The following is a 16766-nucleotide window of genomic DNA, read 5'->3' as shown; positions in this document are numbered from 1 at the left end:
TTTGTGTGTAATTAAAACATATATTTTTTTAGCTGGTTAAAAATCTGAGTGGCTGGTAGATAAATAAAATAAAAATCTACCTACCACAGTGGCTGGTAGACAAAGTTGATATTAGGTCCTGTAGCCTACTCTCAACACATGCTATTTATGTAGGTGGATTGCATCAATTATGGAGATCTAGATTGCTTTTGACTCTTTCATGCATGATGAGATCAGTGAATGTATTGAATTAGGTTTGTTCAATTGTACAGATTTATATAACGTGGCCTTTGTGTTGTTCTCATTTGTTTGTTGTATGGATCTTCAAGCTAGTTTTGCTGGCTGTACTGGAAAAAATTGCATTGCTTCATCACTTTATAAAATAACACCATTGGATTTCACACCATTGTGTTTCTCACATACTTCATGCTCCATCTGAAAACGCACCTAAAGGTGACGATGATTATGTGAATGGGTGTGGCTTACGTGTCATAAAAAGCTTTATGAATCTAAAGACTGAATAGTGAAACTTCACTCAAGGGCCAGTGACATCATTTGACGACATGTGTCTTGTATTGACACTCAATGTGTGGTGGGGGTGGCTGGTGTGTTGTGTTCCTTTTCCATTCTGGGGGGGGGGGGGGGGGGGTTAAATCATTGCAAACATCTCAGGGTATTGCAGTGATTCCAGGACATGTATTTCAGGTGTTTGTTCTTTGGACCTATGTGTAAGAAAATATTTTCCACCCTGAAATTACAAACAAAGTATCTAATATTATAGAATAGTTAGGAGTGTGCCTTAATTAAGAAATAGGCTACATTGTTGTGCTTGGTAGATTGTAGTTTTAGACTGTCTTTGTTTCACCCTCCCACCATCACATGAAAACATGGTAAAACTGGCAACTACAGTGTTCTGTACTATTAATATTGGCATACCTGCTTGTCTTCACTGCTTGGAAATCTCTGTCAAACACAGTGAATAACTTGCAGTCATTCTAACCCAACTGTATTGCAGCCCCCCCCCCCCTCCTTGAGGCGTAAACTGTGTGACATACCTGCTCTGCCAACATTTGAGCACTCCCTTGCATGCACCAGCTCGTTTCTGTGTTTTTAAGTAACAACAAGGAACCAGTATGTCAGTTTCAAGGGGTGCTTTCACAAAAGGTGTGGAGTAGTGCTCACCTAGTCTGCCCAACTTTTTGAGTGTCCCTGGATATTATCAGACTCTTTCAGCAGGTAAGGAGCTGAGGGAAACCTCACTTTTTAAACAATCTAATGGGCTTTTCTTTTGAGTCCTTTCAACAGTATTTCTGTGTTTTTTGAACTTTGAAAGAAAGAAACCCTCAGTGTTTTGTGTTGCCTCTCAGATGTGGCCTTTGGTTTTTCTTGTGAGTGTGACCTTGCTGGGTTAAACTGTACAGGCCCTATTTTAGTCTAATGGGGCCCTGTGTTTGTCCTAGTCAGGTCTTATGGTTTGGAAAAACTCAGTGCTCTTGCAGCAGAAGGAGCTAGATAATTAAAACTAGTGAATTACAGGGAACTCTGTGTTCTATTAGATTATCATTGTGATCTGCATGCATGCCCCAACCGGAGCATATTCCCAGCTGCTTGTATCCTGTTAATCAAAATGGAGCAGCACACACCCAGGTCCTTATCAGTGGGGATGGACAGACAGGAAGGGAGAGTAAGGGAGGTTGGGATTTCTTCATATTAATTTCATACAGGCAGTTGTTTCTCCCTTTCAGTTAGTTTGATCATAAAATCAGCATTATCTATTTTATTGTATTCAGAGGGCATGAAGTATTCTATGTTGTCTCACTCACTCATGTATTATGTTCTCCCTAGATGAGAGCTTCTGGACCAACATAAAGATCCCCTGCATCAGGAAGGCTGAGCTGGCAGTACCTTACTGGGACAGCATGGATTCTATACTGGGCTACAGAAGAGATAGCAGCAGCGACAAACATTTATGTTGGAGGCTGACACCAACATAGCCTTTGAACATCGGAATACTAAGACTGGAGTCTCTCTAGAGACTGCTGTCCTTGATCGACAGTGCGTTATGGTGTGAGCAGGACTAAGCAGCGCTCCCACACAACCCCTCCCACCTGGGCACCAAGCCATGTCTCCTCTCTCTGCCCTAGGTGTTTTCTGTGGATTGTTCCTCCCTATGTGTCTCGGTGAATACAACACTCACAGTTGTATCCCACGGAAGAGTGTCCTCTACCAGGGTAAGCCCTTCTGTCTCCTTTCCTGCTTTCATATAACAGTGCAGTAAACTGCATCTGTTTCCTCAAATACTAAAAAGTTAGCTAAATGACATGTCTGTTTTGCTTCATTTATAACTTGTGTGTGTGTGTAATATATATATATGAGATCTCACACACACCGTTTGATACTTAGTTTTCATTGAGTTGTCTAATGATTTCCTGTTTTAGACAATCTGAAACTGTTCAGAGAGGAAGGGATTTGGAACTACTCCACTATGTTGGTTCGAGAGGATCTGGGCCTGCTGCTGCTCGGGGCTCGAGAGGCTGTCTATGCCCTGGACATCAATGATATCTCCATCAAGAAGTCTGGGGTAGGGACCTCTGTTTATTGCGGCTATTCAGTTATTGTGTTTACTTATAAGTTATCCTGTGTTATTTGCCTACATGATTTGAATACATCACAAATGGACTGCAATAAAAAGGTCTGCTGTACCTTCTTTGTGGTGACCTAATACCAATGCCTTGGAACCATAAAACCATTACCTAGTACATACTTTGATGTGCAGCTCTCTGTTGTGTCAGGTGTATTGGCGGGTCACTGAGGAGAAACAGAGGGAGTGCACATACAAAGGGAAACACGCTGAAGTAAGTGGCTCCATCAATCACAAAACAATTCTCCCCACAGACAGCTATGAAGTGGTATGCTGCCAGTTGTTTATGAAGACACTCAATGAAGACAAAAAAACCAACCAGATGCACAGTTGAAGTTGGAAGTTTACATACACCGTAGCCAAATATGTTTAAACTCAGTCTTTCACAATTTCTGACATTTAATCTTGTCTTAGGTCAGTTAGGATCACCATGTTATTTTGAGAATGTGAAATGTCAGAATAATAGTAGAGAGAATGATTTCTTTCAGCTTTTAAGTTTAGATACACTCAATTAGTATTTGGTAGCATTAAGTTGGGTCAAACGTTTTGGGAAGCCTTCCACAAGCTTCCCACAATAAGTTGGGTGAATTTTGGCCCATTCCTCCTGACAGAGCTGGTGTAACTGAGTCAGGTTTGTAGGCCTCCTTGCTTGCACACTCTTTTTCAGTTCTGCCCACAAATTTCCTATAGGATTGAGGTCAGGGCTTTGTGATAGCCACTCCAATACCTTGACTTTGTTGTCCTTAAGCCATTTTGCCACAACTTTGGAAGTATGCTTGGGGTCATTGTCCATCTGGAAGACCCATTTGTGACCAAGCTTTAACTTCCTGACTGATGTTTTGAGATGTTGCTTCAACATATCCACATAATTTTTGTTCCTCATGATGGCATCTATTTTGTGAAGTGCACCAGTGCCTCCTGCAGCAAAGCACCCCCACAACATGATGCTGCCACCCCCGTGCTTCATGGTTGGGATGGTGTTCTTCGGCTTGCAAGCCTCCCCCTTTTTCCTCCAAACATAAAGATGATCATTATGGCCAAACAGTTGTATTTTTGTTTCATCAGACCAGAGGACATTTCTCCAAAAAGTACGATCTGTCCCCCCCCCCCCCAGTTGCAGTTGCAAACCGTAGTCTGGCTTTTTTTTATGGCGGTTTTGGAGCAGTGGCTTCTTCCTTGCTGAGCAGCCTTTCAGGTTATGTCGATATAGGACTCTTTTTTTTTTTTTACTTTGGATATAGATACTTTTATACCTGTGAAGATGCTAGAGGAAACAAGATCCTTTGCTGTTGTTCTGGGATTGATTTGCACTTTTCGCACCAAAATACGTTCATCTCTATGAGACAGAACGCGTCTCCTTCCTGAGCGGTATGACGGAACACTTAAACAACACAATGTAACTCCAAGTCAATCACACTTCTGTGAAATCAAACTGTCCACTTAGGAAGCAATATTGATTGACAATACATTTCACATGCTGTTGTGCAAATGGAATAGACAACAGATGGAAATTATAGGCAATTAGCAAGACACCCCCAATAAAAGAGTGTTTCTGCAGGTGGTGACCACAGACCACTTCTCAGTTCCTATGCTTCCTGGCTGATGTTTTGGTCACTTTTGAATGCTGGCGGTGCTTTCACTCTAGTGGTAGCATGAGACTGAGTCTATAACCCACACAAGTGGCTCAGGTAGTGCAGCTCATCCAGGATGGCACATCAATGCGAGCTGTGGCAAGAAGGTTTGCTGTGTCTGTCAGCGTAGTGTCCAGAGCATGGAGGCGCTACCAGGAGACAGGCCAGTACATCAGGAGACGTGGAGGAGGCTGTAGGAGGGCAACAACCCAGCAGCAGGACCGCTACCTCCACCTTTGTGCAAGGAGGAGCAGGAGGAGCACTGCCGGAGCCCTGCAAAATGACCTCCAGCAGGCCACAGCAGACATTTGCCAGAGAACACCAAGATTGGCAAATTCGCCACTGGCGCCCTGTGCTCTTCACAGATGAAAGCAGATTCACACTGAGCACATGTGACAGTTGTGACAGTCTGGAGATGCCGTGGAGAACGTTCTGCTGCCCGCAACATCCTCCAGCATGACCGGTTTGGCGGTGGGTCAGTCATGGTGTGGGGTGGCATTTCTTTGGGGGGCCGCACAGCCCTCCATGTGCCTGCCAGAGGTAGCCTGGCTGCCATTAGGTACCGAGATGAGATCCTCAGATCCCTTGTGAGACCATATGCTGGTGCGGTTGGCCCTGGGTTCCTCCTAATGCAAGACAATGCTAGACCTCATGTGGCTGTAGTGTGTCAGCAGTTCCTGCAAGAGGAAGGCATTGATGCTATGGACTGGCCCGCCCGTTCCCCAGACTTGAATCCAATTGAGCACATCTGGGACATCATGTCTCGCTCCATCCACCAACGCCACGTTGCACCACAGACTGTCCAGGAGTTGGCGGATGCTTTAGTCCAGGTCTGGGAGGAGATCCCTCAGGAGACCATCTGCCACCTCATCAGGAGCATGCCCAGGCGTTGTAGAGAGGTCATACAGGCACGTGGAGGCCACACACACTACTGAGCCTCATTTTGACTAGTTTCAATGACATTACATCAAAGTTGGATCAGCCTGTAGTGTGGTTTTCCACTTTAATTTTGAGTGTGACTCCAAATCCAGACCTCCATGGGTTGATAAATTAGATTTCCATTGATCATTTTTGTGTGATTTTGTTGTCAGCACATTCAACTATGTAAAGAAAAAAGTATTTTAACAATAATATTTCATTCATTCAGATCTAGGATGTGTTATTTTAGTGTTCCCTTTATTTTTTTGAGCAATGTACTGGCGTACTATTGTTTGTAGAGATGAACATGGTACCTTCAGGCGAAATTGCTCCCAAGGATGAACCAGACTTGTGGAGGTCTACCATTTTTTTGGTCTTGGGTCATTTCTTTTGATTTTCCCATGATGTCAGGCAAAGAGGCACTGGGTTTGAAGGTAGGCCTTGAAATACATCCACAGGTACACCTCCAATTGACTCAAATTATATCAATTAGCCTATCAGAAGCTTCTAAAACCATGACATAATTTTCTGGAATGTTCCATGCTGTTTAAAGTCAGCCAACTTAGTGTATGTAAACTTCTTAACCACTGGAATTGCAATACAGTAAATTATAAGTGCAATAATCTGTCTGTAAACAATTGTTGGAAAAATTACTTTCGTCATGCACAAAGTAGATGTCCTAACCAACTTGCCAAAACTATAGTTAACAAGAAATCTGTGGAATGGTTGAAAAACAAGTTTTAATTACTCCAACCTAAGTGTATGTAAACTTCTGACTTCAACTGTGCATACATTGAAATCTGTACATTACTATACCAACCTTGACATTTCTCATCCCTATCCTGTTGCAGATCGAATGCCGTAACTACATCCGGACCCTGCATAAAGTGGATGACGGCACTATGTATGTGTGCGGGACAAATGCTTTCAGCCCCACCTGTGATTACATGGTAATTATAAACTGGGTGGTTCGAGCCCTGAATGCTGATTGGCTGACAGCTGTGGTATATTTAAGCAATAAGGCACCTTGGGGGTTTGTGGTATATGGCCAATATATCACAGCTAATTGCTGTTCTTATACACGATGCAACGTGGAGTGCTAGGACACAGCCATTTGCCATGGTATATTGGCCATATACCACAAACCCCAGAGGTGCCTTATTTCTATTATAAACTGGTTACCAAAGTAATTAGAGCAGTAAAAATAAATGTTTTGTCATACACATGGTATACGTTCTGATATACCACAGATGTCAGCCAATCTGCATTCAGGGCTGGACATTTATTTTTACTGCTTTAATTACGTTGGTAACCAGTTTATAATAGCAATAAGGAACCTTGGGGGTTTGTGGTATATGACCAATATACACCACAGTGTTGCGTCATGCTTAAGAACAGCCCTTAGTGTTGTATAGTGTGGGGTGGCAGTTAGTCTAGTGGTTAGTGTTGTGCCAGTAACGAAAGGTTGCTAGATCGAATCCCCGAGCTGGCAAGGTAAAAATCTGTCGTTCTGCCCCTGAACAAGGATGTTAACTCACTGTTCCCTGGTAAATAAGAATTAGTTCTTAACTGACTTGCCTAGTTAAATAAAATCTAAATATTGGCAATATACCACACCCCCTTGGGGCTTATTACTTAATTATAAACTGGGTGGTTCCCGCCCTGAGTGCTAATTGGCTGACAGCCGTGGTATATCAGACTGTATATCATGGGTATGACAACATATTTTTACTGCCCTAATTACATTGGTAACCAGTTTATAATAGCAATAAGGCACCTTGGTGGTTTGTGGTATATGGCCAATATACCATGGCTAAGGGCTGTATCCAGGCACTATGCGTTGCGTTGTGTGTAAGAACAGCCTTTAGCCGTGCCATATAACACAACACTTTGTGCCTTATTGCATAGGTATAGCTTGGCCTGAACAGGACAGCTAGGACATCTCGGTGTAAGAATAGCTCTGTTGTTTGAAACTATTATGTGACTGCTGTAGTCAGACAGTTGTCACACTGAATATTTACTGTGAGTGTAGAATGTATGCATACTACAGACACCTGCACTCTTTATCTCTACTGTTAGTGGCTGAGTGTAACTCATTTTGCCCTTTGGAGTTTAGTATAAAGTATATTCCTACGTCTCTCTCACTGAAACAGCTGTGAATGAATACATCTAAATAGTTGCTTTGTTTGTGACTCTGACAGACGTACTCTGAAGGACAGCTGAGACTAGAAGAAGCGCAGGAGGAGGGAAAAGGGAAATGCCCCTTTGATCCCTTCCAGAAATACTCCTCCATCATGGTCGGTATGTACTGTGACTGTCTGTCTCTAGTTATCTGCTCTCACACAAGGACAGAACAGTGCACTCGGTGAAGTTCAAAGTTCATAAACTGCAAAGTGGGGTTGTGCTATAAGTGCTGCCATGGGACTTGTTTGTAAAGTGAGGGGGTTGGGTCTTTGTGAATTGAACAGTTCAATTTTTGTAATTTTTTTTTTTTTTTTTTAGCTTTTTGGCTGAAAGTGTTGCTAGGAGCTTGAGTTACCAGTGGCACAATGAAAGAGATTGCACATGTAATTTTCAAAATTAGTTAGTTTGACTAATATTTACAATATTATTTACTTTGCTAGAAGATCAATTTTCCTCTGTTGTGATTCTTGTCATGTCTCTGGTCTGCCAGGGAATGACCTCTACTCTGCTACCTCCATCAACTTCCTGGGCTCTGAGCCTGTGGTTCTCCGCAGCTCCTCCTCTGCGCTTCGCACTGAGTTCAAGAGCTCCTGGCTCAACGGTCACCTCTCCCTCTCTGTTCATACTTGTGTTATAAACTTGTATACTACTATACACCATGCCTTATGGTGCACACGTGAATAGTATATATATCTACTAACACTTGAATATGAAGTTAAAATGGCTAAATGTATCCATAGCATTTTACATCTTTGACTTGAGTGATAGCCTAGATCCTATAGGTCCCCGTGTTTTGAATTATGAAACTGAACTTCAACTGCTGCTGTTAAACAGGTCCTGACAGGTAGCGTAATAAGTGCTCATTATGGTTTATGATTTCAGAGCCCAACTTTGTATACATGGACCTTGTCCCCGAGAGCAATAACAACCCAGAGGGGGATGATGATAAGGTCTACCTGTTCTTCAGCGAGAACGCCATGGAGTATGACTTCTACAACAAGCTCACCGTGTCAAGAGTTGCTCGTGTCTGCAAGGTAGAAACTTGTTCCAAATGTACTTTCAGCTGCAAGAAGTTTCATTGTCTCATACATGGTGTTTTAAATATAATGGACAGTATGTGTACCCTGTTTAAACAGTGCAAGGGTATAATGTGTGCATGTGTCCTCTCTCCAGAAATATTCACTTGTTTGACTAGAACCAATGTTGTCTCTCATACTGTGTAGGGGGATATGGGTGGGCAGCGGACGCTCCAGAGGAAGTGGACGTCATTCCTGAAGGCTCGCCTGGACTGCTCTCTGCCAGAGCCCAGCCTGCCATATATTGTACAGGATGTCTTCCTGCTCAAAAACGATGACTGGCGCAAAAGTGTTTTCTACGCAGTGTTCACTCCCCAGTCGTGAGTAGTCTGTAGAATCCAGTGGTTTTAGAGTTGACAACATTGTTTAAGTGGGAAGTGGACTGTTTCTAATCTGCGTGATATTCTGACTCTGTTGCTTTAAGCACATGTTTACCATAATCATAGGGCCAGAAGGTTTTCCTGACCAGGAAAAACCCCAGGCGGGCTAACTCTAACTAGGGCCTAGGGTATTTCCCACGTGTTCAGGAAAAACATAGGGCCCTAACCATGATATACTTCAGGTTTGAAAACATCAAACATGTTTTTCTGACTGTCTGCACTAGGAGCTCGTCCGACATGTCTGCAGTGTGTGCGTACAGTGTGTCGGCCATCGGAGACGTGTTTGATAAGGGGAAGTTTAAGACGCCAGTGACTGTGGAGACTTCCCATGTGAAGTGGGTCATGTACAGTGGAGAGGTGCCCACCCCAAGACCTGGAGCTGTATGTCCCATTTTAATATAATTGTGAAGATCTAAATGGTTTAGGGCCACAAAAGGAAAGTATCTACTTTTTTTTAACAGTTCAGCTACTAACTCAGTAATAAATGTATTATTACCACTCATAAATCTTTTTTTCAGTGCATTAACAATGCAGCACGGACCCTTGGGATGGAGCGCTCCCTGGACCTGCCAGACAAGACCCTGCAGTTCATCAGGGACCGGCCCCTCATGGACGATGCCGTGCAGCCGCTGACCGGCCGTCCGCTGCTGGTCAAAAGGGGAGACCTGTTCACACGCCTGGTGGTGGACAGTGTGCTAGCTCTGGATGGGGAGAGATACGCAGTCATGTTCATCGGCACAGGTACTGAACAGGACACACACATCCCCAGAACAGACTTGTTCTCCCGCCTGAACAGCTAATCAAATGGCTTCCCAAATGGCTTCCCAGACTATTTGCATTGCCCCCCCTTCCCTTTTTAACCCTGCTGCTATTCTGTTTATTATCTATGCATAGTCACTAACTCTACATACATGTTCATATTACCTCGAACCGGTACCCCCTGTATATAGCCTCGCCATTGTTGTTTTACTGCTGCTCTTTAATTTGTGACTTTTATTTCTTATTTTTTTACTTAAACCTTATTGTTGGTTAAGGGCTTGTAAGTAAGTGTTTCACTGTAAGGTCTACACCTGTTGTCTTCGGCGCATTTGACTTGAATAGATCTGATAATGACATGGGTGTCCTTCTCTCCCCACAGAGAACGGCTATGTGCAGAAGGCAGTGAACTACGCTGGAGAGATGTTCATCATTGAAGAGATACAACTGTACCAGACCCCAGAGGCTATCAGGACCCTGCGTCTCTCCAGCACGGTAACAATCACCCAGTCAATCAATTAACTTTATTTTAAATAGCTCTTTTAAACAAATTTGTTACCGAGTACTTATCGGCACCTCTGGTTTAAACTCCCAATCAAGGTGCAGCACCATTTTACAAAACATACCAACTTTTTATTGATATCCATATGGTCGTTCATATGTCAACATAAGGATTTAACTAGATCAATGTCAGTTTGTTGTCTCCTGGCATTTCTGCAGACAGATGGTTACTCATTTACTATTTATTTCCTTAGCACTTACAATAGAGCATTCAAGGAGAATGGCACCTGGTCATTGCTGTTACTAACCATGGGTGAAGTATGCTCATTGAGCTGCTGACACTCATGTGGTATTGGTTTGTGTTCTTGTTTCCCCAGGGTCAGCTGTATGCAGGCTCTGAGTATGGAGCTGTACAGATGCCTCTGAGTGAATGTGGCCGTTATGAGTCTTGTCTGGACTGTGTCTTAGCCAGAGACCCTTATTGTGGCTGGGACCTCTCCACTGGCCTCTGCTCTGCTGTGGCCAGCTCAACCTTTGCCTCAGTCCCCACGTACGATCCAACACACACATACCTTTCTAGTAATGTGATTTAGAATTTCAGTATACCATATTTATAGTCTTTCTATTTCAGGAACATGATTCAAAGTCTAAAAGATGGTGACATCTCAGAATGTCCGAAATCAGGTAAATGGATTTCAATATTTAATTGTTCACGGCCCAGCACACTATCAACAAATGACAGAGTACAGTCCAACTGTAGTTACTACTTACTTTGTTTGTGTGTGTATTGCAGAGACGATGAAGCCAGAGAACTACACCTTAGTTCCTGGCAACAACATCAAGCTGCCGTGCCAGCCTGACTCCAACCTGGCACAGGTACAGTGGCTCTTCTCAGGGCAACTGCTGCTGTCTGATACCAAGTACTACATCTACAATGGGGGTATCCTCATCCTCAATGCCTCTGCCGCCAACACCGGCCAGTACACCTGTGAGTCTGTTGAGCAGGTGAACAGCCGACCGTACACCAGGACAATGGCAGTCTATCAACTGTTGCCCCACACTAACCTAGAGGAGGAGAGTGAGACGATGACCGAGTCCCCCCATAGTCACAGTACCCCATTACCAGAGCTCCTGGAGGTAACAGAGAGGCCAAAGGCTTTGGATCCCCTTCCCCCCCCTGAGTCACAGTGTGAAGACGGCAGGGTGGTAGGCCTGCAGGTGGTGGTGGCGCTCCTCTCTCTGATGCTGGTTGGTCTAGTAGCCTGGAGTCTGTATAAAGGATGCTTTAGAAACAGATTCTCAGAGAACTCAAGCGCTGGGCAGGTGAAAAAGCCGTCGGATGACTACATGCAAATTCAAAACAATATAACTTCAGAGTTCAAGCTGCTGGGACCTACACCCAGTCACAGTGCTAACAAGAATCAAAATGCTATCATAGCCTTCAAAGGGAATGGGGAACACCACTTCTCTCCTGGAAGCAATATTTCCACTGTGGATGGTTTGGGGTACATTGATGATGAGTCAGAGATCTGACCATCAGTGTTCACTGCTCTCTCACCAGGCAGCTGATTTAAGACACTAGCGCAATGACAAGCTCTGTACACTGAACTTGTTTTGGAATTGTCCTTAACATTTTCCCACCACTACAACTCCCTAGATTGAATTTATTTTGTTTAGTCATTGCATAAGGAGAATACATTTTACATCCCTTTGTTAAATATTTTGTATTTTCATGTATATTCCAAATATTTATTTGTATTAATGTAATTACGTCATAACCAGGATGTGATATCTAAAGTAAATAAGACCATAATACTAATGTGTTGTACATAGTTAAGATCTACAAATATTCTAAGCATTTCATTCTACGGACCAGTAATGATTACTCCAAACCTTTTAAGTAGATCAAAACAGCCATGGACCAAATACAAATTGAACACTCTTGACTTAGGTGTTGTTTAAAATGTCTCTAAGAACCAACTGAATTATAGCAACATGTTTTCTCTTCTTTTTCACCAGCAGCACTTTGTCATTACACTGTTTCTTCACATTTCATGTAAAATAATTTAGAGATCAATGTTGAGTTAAAGGCAGCTATCATTATCGTAACTCAATCTACAGTTCATATTGTCAAAACCAGAGCTTTCATTTTGGTCATTGCTATTAGGAATTTTATCATTACTTCACCAGTCAAGAAGTTGAAGTTGTTTTCATTTCTCATTAGATTCCAACACATGATTTAGTTAATCTGACCGGTGGGAATTCTGCTGTCATCTCCATGTAACAATAATATCAAGGGGTTTATTTAAGTGTTGGATACTCTAGCAACTGATGTAATGTCACTTATTTCACTGGAACATTTTTTTCTATTATACAATGATGGACAAATATGGTGGGCTGTTGTCCCAGCCAGCCATTGTCATGTATGGGTATGGAGTTTTGTACTGTATATTATTGGAAAGGATACACTAAAACATGATAATTGTCGATGAAAAAGCTGAATAACACCACAGTCAGGTCTGAAATATATTTATTAGGTTTGTCACTGCAGCAACACATTTGATGCATTTAAGAATATATTCTCAGTATGACAAGCATTAGACAATCTAAAAAAAAATCTGCATAAACCTCATGGCAGTTTACCCTGGAGAGGGACACTTGAATATGAAATATATATCAGTTGTATACTCAGTGGCTGCTGCTCTCCCAGACCTATTGTAAACAAGGCTCCAGTCTGGAACGAGTTGTGATGCAGCATTAAAGAGTGCTGCCACAACAGGGCACTGACCACCAAAAGCAAACAAGAAAAAAATAGCTCAGTGCACCACAAAGGATGAGTGAGGGGGAGAAAAAGGCTCTGGTTGAATGAGAAGGATACAGTATTCCTTGGAGAAGTCTTCAAGCAATACAGTGGCAAATGTCTCATTGGCTCAGTTACACTGAAACATGTAGCAGTACTTAAGGCGACAGTCAGGCAAACCATTTTCTACATGCAAGTACGATTAAGGCGGGTTTAGTTTTCAGAAACAAGGCAAAAGCAGATCAAGAAGGTATAAACCAGAAACACTTGGTACAGTGATAAATAAATAAAAATCATGCACTATATAAACTCCCATATCTCCAGCTGCAAGAGGAGAACCCTGATCCTTCATTTATGTCCAGTAGCATCAAAGCTAAGTTGATTTCATGGAGTACAGTCATAACTTGAATTGGCAAGAATTGATCACTGAATATGGCTGCCAAAATGAATCCAAAGACAACTTTGGAATCACCTTGCTTCTTTTGTCTCATATTTTAAAGATAAGGCACAAGCCTTTGACGTAGCAATTTTCTTAGTCTCATTGTATCTACGGTACATGAACCATTTTAGAAGATACCTATTTACTTGAAGGATCAGATTCATATTGTGGAACATACTAAATGTAAACAGGTGCAATGGAATGGATCATATTTTGAATATCCATCAAATATTTTCAACAATAAGGATGATATGCTTTTCCCTCAAAAGATAAACAGTATAATAGTAGCCTCTATCAATCTTAAAGTACTGCTGAATAAAATCAGCTGATTCTCTTAAAATTCCAGCTCTGCATTTCATATTGTTAAAAGTGAGATTGTACTAGTATGGTGTGCTGGACAAGTGTTCATCCAGCCTGCCTGCCATGGAGAAAGTGCTCTGTCTCCATCTAGAGTCCACTTAGGGTATCACCAGGGGCCATTGTCAGGGTAGCTTGGCACATCAGCAGGGTATTGGGGAAGGCTTGGGCCAGTTTCAGTGACAGCATTGAAGCCGGCCTCTCTCACGGGAGCGCTCTTCCAGAGTCCAGTGGTCCACTCTTCCTGTGCACGCTCAAAGCTGCCCCCTCCACCACGGTACAGCCTATGAACCTGATGGGAACAGAGCAGACAAACCAACCAGTCATGCTAGTTTATTCTCTTTATCTGCCTACAATGAGTGTATTGTCAAAATGGCTGAGTATTTTTACTTGTATGTGTGTTTCCATGTGCTTGTGCATTTTTCAGGTGTGTTTGTTGGACTCACCCTGATGAGAATCAGTTCCATTAACACAGTCACTAGAGTGAAGAGCAGAGCCGAGAATAGCATGACTACAGCAGAACCCACGTTGTTTCTGAAAAACAGCACTGTCGCGATCCAACCACTTTAGAGGTACCTCCGTGATGGAGCAGTGGGGTTAGTATTTGTTAATGGCATGAATTACAAACTTGAGTTTTTCACCAATCATAGCATGACACAATGCAGTGAGTAAAATGAAGGTGATTGATAATCTACAGGATCTTTATTGCTAAGCTGTGAAGATTTTTCTATATTCTTGAGGTGAAATAATTGACAAGCCATTCAGATAGCAGCCAGTCATAAACAGTGCCTTCCAGACTGATTAAATATTTCTACTCACCAAGCACCCCAACCAGAGAAGCCCACCGTCTGAATGCTAGAACACACTGCAGAAAGAAGATGAAGAAGAAGGCCATGAAGTTGAAAGAACTGTCAGCCCTAGGAAAGAGAAAGGGAGATATGGAGTCAGTTAAGAAAAGGTATTTGGAGTGCAAAATTATGGATGTTCGCATTAATGTTTGTTGAATGGACCTTACCGGAAGGCCTTGTAGAGAGGTCTAAACCAGCAGGTGTAGCTGCACAGACTGAAGAGGAGAAGCCAGAGAAGGGAAAGGCCAAAATTGGCTCCACTTCCCCCTCCTGCCCACCAAGCTATGCATGACACCACGTTCACAGTGTGACTGAATACACTACAGAATGAGAGAGACAGGAAGAAAAATGTAAAATTGGCCTCGCTCGAGAGCATCAAACTGAATGCTGGCAACTGCCAACTGACTGAAGATCTATAAATCACCCGTCGTCATAAATAACGACTCATTATTATTTGTAGATCAGTCAGTCACAATGTAGCACTATAACTGTTTAGTGGAAGCTTCATGAAATGGGTTTCCATGGCCAAGCAGCCGCACACAAGCCTAAGATCACCATGCGCAATGCCAAGCATTGTCTGGAGTAGTGTTTTGATGCGAGTGGTGTGAAAAACCTGCACAGGGCCCTGAACTCAACCCCATCTAACAACTTTGGGATGAATTGGAAAGCCGACTGTGAGCCAGGCCTAATCGTCCAACATCAGTGCCTGACCTCCCTATTGCCTTGTTGCTGAATCGAAGCAAGTCTCCGCAGCAATGTTCCAACATCTAGTAGAAAGCCTTCCCAGAAGAGTGGAGGCTGTTATAGCAGCAAAAGGGGGACCAACTCCATATTAATGCCCATGATTTTGGAATGAGATTTTCGAAGAGCAGGTATCCACACACTTTAGGCCATGTAGTGTACATTGCGGGTTTGATACTCTCAAACCCAGCCATTCTCTCAGCTTGGAATGAAGTTACTGCCCAGTTCCCACAGTAGGACTATGTAACTCAAATGTCTTTGGTGTAACTCACACATCCAGAGGTTGTAGACCCGGCGTACCAGCTGTCGGTGCGGGGCTGGGATCTCCTCCTCCATTCTGATAAAAGCAGGGCTTGATTCTCAGGAACTGAGGCAGTGGGGGAAAGTTGTTGACCCGCTCTGAAAACAGGAAACAGATTATTACATGTGGGAGAACGGGATGTCAGTGCAGAAGTTTCACAACGAAAAATGGAATACGGTGACATTTTAGGACTCTTAGGAACCTGACAAAATGTTAATGCACAATATTGAAAGTGTTCAGTGTTATTAGTTGATCCTTATGTCTACTACAATCAATAATTGAACTAAGAGTATGTCATGGCTAATTTAATTTAAAAAATGGTGTCACTTATGATCTCATGAGCATGCATTACTTGTTGCAGGTACATGTTATGTTTCATTACGAACATAATTGAATTGTTTACTTAAAGACATCAATTGCAAAATATTTAGATACAAATCTGTCATCATGAAATCCTGTGTCCTTTCCTGCAACATAACACAAATAATTGGCATACTTTACATCTCAAACATTCAAAGTAACAATATTTATATGGGAACTTGCAGTAGGATTCACATCTAATCAACAACAAAATTATATCAAGATAATGACAAAATTGACATGCAATAAATGAGATCTGGGTATGCTAGGATGTACCGATCATTTTCTAGTAAACTCGTGATAAACCAATGACTGTATATGATAACCCCCGTTTAAAAGATAAGCCTACCCTTAACCACTTTGTAAAACAGAAGAAAGCTAGTTATGTTTTTCGGAGAAAAAAATTGACCCCACGTGAAATAAAATGCCTGACTACAGTAATGTTAGCTAGATAGCTACACCTATTAGCTAACGGCTAGCAACGTTACAGTGATGGGACAGATAGTTATACAAATCTTTGATAATGGTTTGTTAGCGAATTGTCACAGAAAGGTCAGCTGATGAGTTGATACAGGTATATATTTGTTAGCTGATTCAATATTAAATAAATACATATATTAACGTAGTTTCTTGTTTTTCTAGCACCTACCTGAAAACCGTTTACTCCAGCTCGGTTGGGGATGCGTCGTCAACTAAGACTCAATTTCCGTGGAAGCATCAGCAATGCATTGAGGGAGTGGTAGTTCTACAAAGGTCACAGAAAGACAAATTGGAATACAATTTTTCGATTGTTAAACTACAGATCCCGTAAACGATAGAGGGCGTAGACAGGAGACGTGTGACTACAATGCCAG

General features: G+C 42.4%; 1 protein-coding gene and 1 pseudogene across 2 annotated transcripts in view; one reads left to right on the top strand and one right to left on the bottom strand.

Annotated features, from left to right (window-relative positions):
• The window catches only part of si:ch211-129c21.1 (uncharacterized protein LOC563087 homolog), a 29952-nt gene extending 17328 nt beyond the window's left edge, over positions 1–12624 (top strand). The window contains exons 1-15 of one of the 2 annotated variants that reach the window (XM_046352669.1): positions 1072–1215; positions 1825–2210; positions 2418–2560; positions 2772–2834; positions 6021–6119; positions 7371–7470; positions 7844–7954; positions 8236–8387; positions 8577–8749; positions 9034–9190; positions 9328–9550; positions 9948–10060; positions 10444–10616; positions 10698–10750; positions 10860–12624. In XM_046352669.1, coding sequence (XP_046208625.1) covers positions 2102–2210; positions 2418–2560; positions 2772–2834; positions 6021–6119; positions 7371–7470; positions 7844–7954; positions 8236–8387; positions 8577–8749; positions 9034–9190; positions 9328–9550; positions 9948–10060; positions 10444–10616; positions 10698–10750; positions 10860–11599 — 2409 coding nt within the window. In that variant the 5' untranslated portion in view covers positions 1072–1215; positions 1825–2101 and the 3' untranslated portion in view covers positions 11600–12624. Of the gene's footprint in view, positions 1–1071; positions 1216–1824; positions 2211–2417; positions 2561–2771; positions 2835–6020; positions 6120–7370; positions 7471–7843; positions 7955–8235; positions 8388–8576; positions 8750–9033; positions 9191–9327; positions 9551–9947; positions 10061–10443; positions 10617–10697; positions 10751–10859 lie in introns of those variants that run through there. The other variant, XM_046352668.1, reaches the window with a different exon arrangement.
• LOC124037699 lies at positions 12580–16590 on the bottom strand (annotated as a pseudogene).
• Positions 16591–16766: the final 176 nt, after the last annotated feature.

This window comes from Oncorhynchus gorbuscha, linkage group LG06, assembly GCF_021184085.1.
Source record: "Oncorhynchus gorbuscha isolate QuinsamMale2020 ecotype Even-year linkage group LG06, OgorEven_v1.0, whole genome shotgun sequence".
Taxonomy (NCBI): Eukaryota; Metazoa; Chordata; class Actinopteri; order Salmoniformes; family Salmonidae; genus Oncorhynchus; species Oncorhynchus gorbuscha.
This window is presented reverse-complemented; position numbering and strand designations above follow the sequence as displayed.